This window comes from Pygoscelis adeliae, unplaced genomic scaffold, assembly GCF_000699105.1.
Source record: "Pygoscelis adeliae isolate BGI_AS28 unplaced genomic scaffold, ASM69910v1 Scaffold85, whole genome shotgun sequence".
Taxonomy (NCBI): domain Eukaryota; kingdom Metazoa; phylum Chordata; class Aves; order Sphenisciformes; family Spheniscidae; genus Pygoscelis; species Pygoscelis adeliae.
Genome location: NW_008824900.1, coordinates 9,639 through 11,050, shown reverse-complemented (window position 1 = coordinate 11,050; position 1,412 = coordinate 9,639). Strand labels below are relative to the sequence as shown.

General features: G+C 54.9%; 1 protein-coding gene across 1 annotated transcript in view; it reads right to left on the bottom strand.

The window, feature by feature from the left end:
- The window catches only part of SRL (sarcalumenin), a 13,956-nt gene that overhangs the window by 10,071 nt on the left and 2,473 nt on the right, over nucleotides 1-1,412 (bottom strand). Inside the window, exons 3-4 of the mRNA XM_009324675.1 lie at nucleotides 1,071-1,169; nucleotides 139-234 (exon numbers count right to left, since the gene is read on the bottom strand). Coding sequence (XP_009322950.1) covers nucleotides 139-234; nucleotides 1,071-1,169 — 195 coding nt within the window. The remainder of the gene's footprint in view (nucleotides 1-138; nucleotides 235-1,070; nucleotides 1,170-1,412) is intronic.

The following is a 1,412-nucleotide window of genomic DNA, read 5'->3' as shown; positions in this document are numbered from 1 at the left end:
ATCTCCTCTAAGCCCAGAATGTTCATGGCCTTCTTGGGAAGCTACAAAGGGAGACAAACTATCTGACCCTTTCCATGATCTGCTATCTGTGTCCCAGTGACCTGATGGTGCCGGAGACCCCGGTGTCCGTGGCATTACCTGTGATCTCGTGCTGCCTCAGCTCGTTGTATCTGTAGGATTGCTCCAGGGGCTTGATGGAGGAGTGGTAGATCTTCCTCAGCCGCTGCAGTGCTCCTGCGGGGGCAGAAGCATGCGGACGGGTGAAAGGCAAACCCCACCGCCCTAGTCGAGTCCCTCCTAGGTAAGCTGCTGGGCATTCCCTGCAGGTCTTGAGGGTGACTCAGCCATGGATCAAGGGACTTGGCTCACAGTTGAGATCTTGGCCAAACTGATCCTAGTCACACATTTTGATGCCCCTCCCCTGCTAATGTTTCCTGCTGGGCGCTGTCCCCATCGGCTGCCAGTCTTGCCCATGCCAGCAGCTGATGGAAGGAACATCTCTTGTTAATGCTGTTTGGCACTCAGCACCTGTGATCCCAAAAAGCCCTCCACCATGGTGCCAGTGACCCCTGGCACAGCCCCTAAGCCGCTTGCTAGAAGCTTTTTCCACAGCAGCTTTTATCACTTTCTTTCCAGTCCAGGCTGCCCATGGGGCCAGCAGAAGCAAGCCTTATAACAGCAAAACCCAATAAATAATTGGAATAAAAATCCCAACCCTTTATTACAAGTTGCCCCAGGTTTCTCCGGGCAGGGATGTGGCTGGTTTGGGCTGATTCACCATCTGCATCTTCCAGCCTCTCTACCCTCCTAATTCTTGTATGCCCTTGGGGCTGTCTTTAAAATACCTAAAATATTAGGTTAACAAAACCCAAGAGCAGCAAAAGGGCTGTTATTGAAGATATGGTGTTGCTGGACCTCCAAGAAGTGAGGTTAAAACCAAAACACTCTAGAGAAGGAAAATCCCATCCCTGCTCTTGGTGCAGCAGAATGGTGAGGAGCCTGTCCTGCAGGGATCGCATGGGCTGAAGGAGCAGGTCATAGGTGGCTGAGTGCCACCCAGGCCCCCTCACCTGAGAAATCATCGGCAGGTTTGTCCTCGTTCAGCTTGAGGGTGCTCTCCAAGTGGGACCGGTCGCGCTTGGTCGGCTCGCTGGCATCTTCAACCTCTTCTGGAGGAAAAAGGCGAGGAGACCTGTTAGCGCTGGAGGGGGAAAATCCACGCAGGAGCTCACACAAGCTACTGCCGGGGAGAGGGCACGGGGGAGCACACACACCCCGAGCCCACAGACCTGCCGGGCGCCTCGGCAGCCGACGTTGCCTTTGGCATGCCGTGCAGTTTCTCTTTTGCAAAGGCTCCCAGAGGCTTGGCAGAGGCTGCCGGGGGAAGCATCGTGGGCAACTGCTTGGCTCTG